General features: G+C 56.6%; 1 protein-coding gene across 4 annotated transcripts in view; it reads right to left on the minus strand.

The window, feature by feature from the left end:
- Nucleotides 1-6: 6 nt before the first annotated feature.
- LOC113204270 (uncharacterized) overlaps nt 7-1,115 on the minus strand; it is a 20,302-nt gene continuing 19,193 nt past the window's right edge. For 2 of the 4 annotated variants that reach the window (XR_008012077.1, XR_008012079.1), the window contains exon 3: nt 361-430. Coding sequence is in view for 1 of the 4 variants with exons in the window: in XM_052274716.1 (XP_052130676.1) it covers nt 356-430 (75 nt within the window). In the remaining 3 variants the exon portion in view is untranslated. Of the gene's footprint in view, nt 431-1,115 lie in introns of all 4 variants that reach the window. The other 2 variants (XM_052274716.1, XR_008012078.1) reach the window with 2 other exon arrangements.

Below are 1,115 nucleotides of genomic sequence, written 5' to 3' on the forward strand. Positions count from 1 at the left end.
AAGACGTAACGTAAGACGTAACGTAAGACGTAACGTAAGACGTAACGTAAGACGTAACGTAAGACGTAACGTAAGACGTAACGTAAGACGTAACGTAACGTGGGTTTGGAGCTGCTCAACAGGTGGTGTTGAACCATGACGCTCCTGCCCCCCCGCGCGCCCCAACTGTCTGGCAGAAACGGGTCCGTTTAAAAAATAAATATATTTATGGTTACAGCGAGGGGTTGTGCAGCGACAGGCAGCCAGTGACGCACACCGCCGGCAACCTGACTCACTTAGACGCCCGAGCGACACGTCAACCAACCCCCACACCACCGTAGCAAACTACTTCAACATGCACGACGCTGTGGCATTCTCATACCTTGCTGGGCGTGCTGTCTCCTCTGCCATGTGTCGGGTCCTTTGCTCGAGTACTGCGCGGTGCACATACCTGCAACATTTAAACAAAACAGTCAAACCCTGATCACAAATAACTGATGGAATGGTTTAGCCTTGTGCGAAGTTTGTTAGGAATCTATTACAACCCAATTTATTCCGTTCAACTTAAATCCAGGTTGGGGAGAGCTCAAAAAGGTCAGCCTGGGTGCCAAACTGTTTTCCGTCATGTGGTGTGCGGGACCAAGTTGTCCGCGGGGCTTCCCCTTCCCCCCTGGTGGGACAAGCGGAGCCCGACCCTCATGTGTATTCCAGCCACGTTCAACAACAACGTACGGACAGACAGACGGACAGGGCGCTGCTCACTACAACCGCCTTGACTTTGAAAGGCGACCCCAGCGCATTAGCATGGGCCGGGCCAGACGCGGCGCGGTGGCGGGCGGGCGCGGTGACAACCGCTCCTCTCGCCGCGTCGGGCTGTGCGGCGGCAGGTTCGAAAGCCCCACAAGTGACTCGGCACTCGCACTCGGCCCGCCTCACCAGATGAGCTGATGCCGGTGCATCCCGACGGTAATCATCATGAGCGCCCCTGACCCACATCAACAAGCGCACGCGCGCACCGCACGCACCTGCCTCACACTCGGTGGCGTTTGTCCGGGCTCGTCTCGTTTGAGGCAGAGAGGCAGAGAGAGAGAGGCAGAGAGGCAGAGAGGGAGAGAGAGAGAGAGAGAGAGAGAGAG

Source organism: Frankliniella occidentalis, unplaced genomic scaffold (genome assembly GCF_000697945.3).
Source record: "Frankliniella occidentalis isolate FOCC.00 unplaced genomic scaffold, Focc_3.1 Scaffold428, whole genome shotgun sequence".
In the NCBI taxonomy this organism is placed as follows: Eukaryota; Metazoa; Arthropoda; class Insecta; order Thysanoptera; family Thripidae; genus Frankliniella; species Frankliniella occidentalis.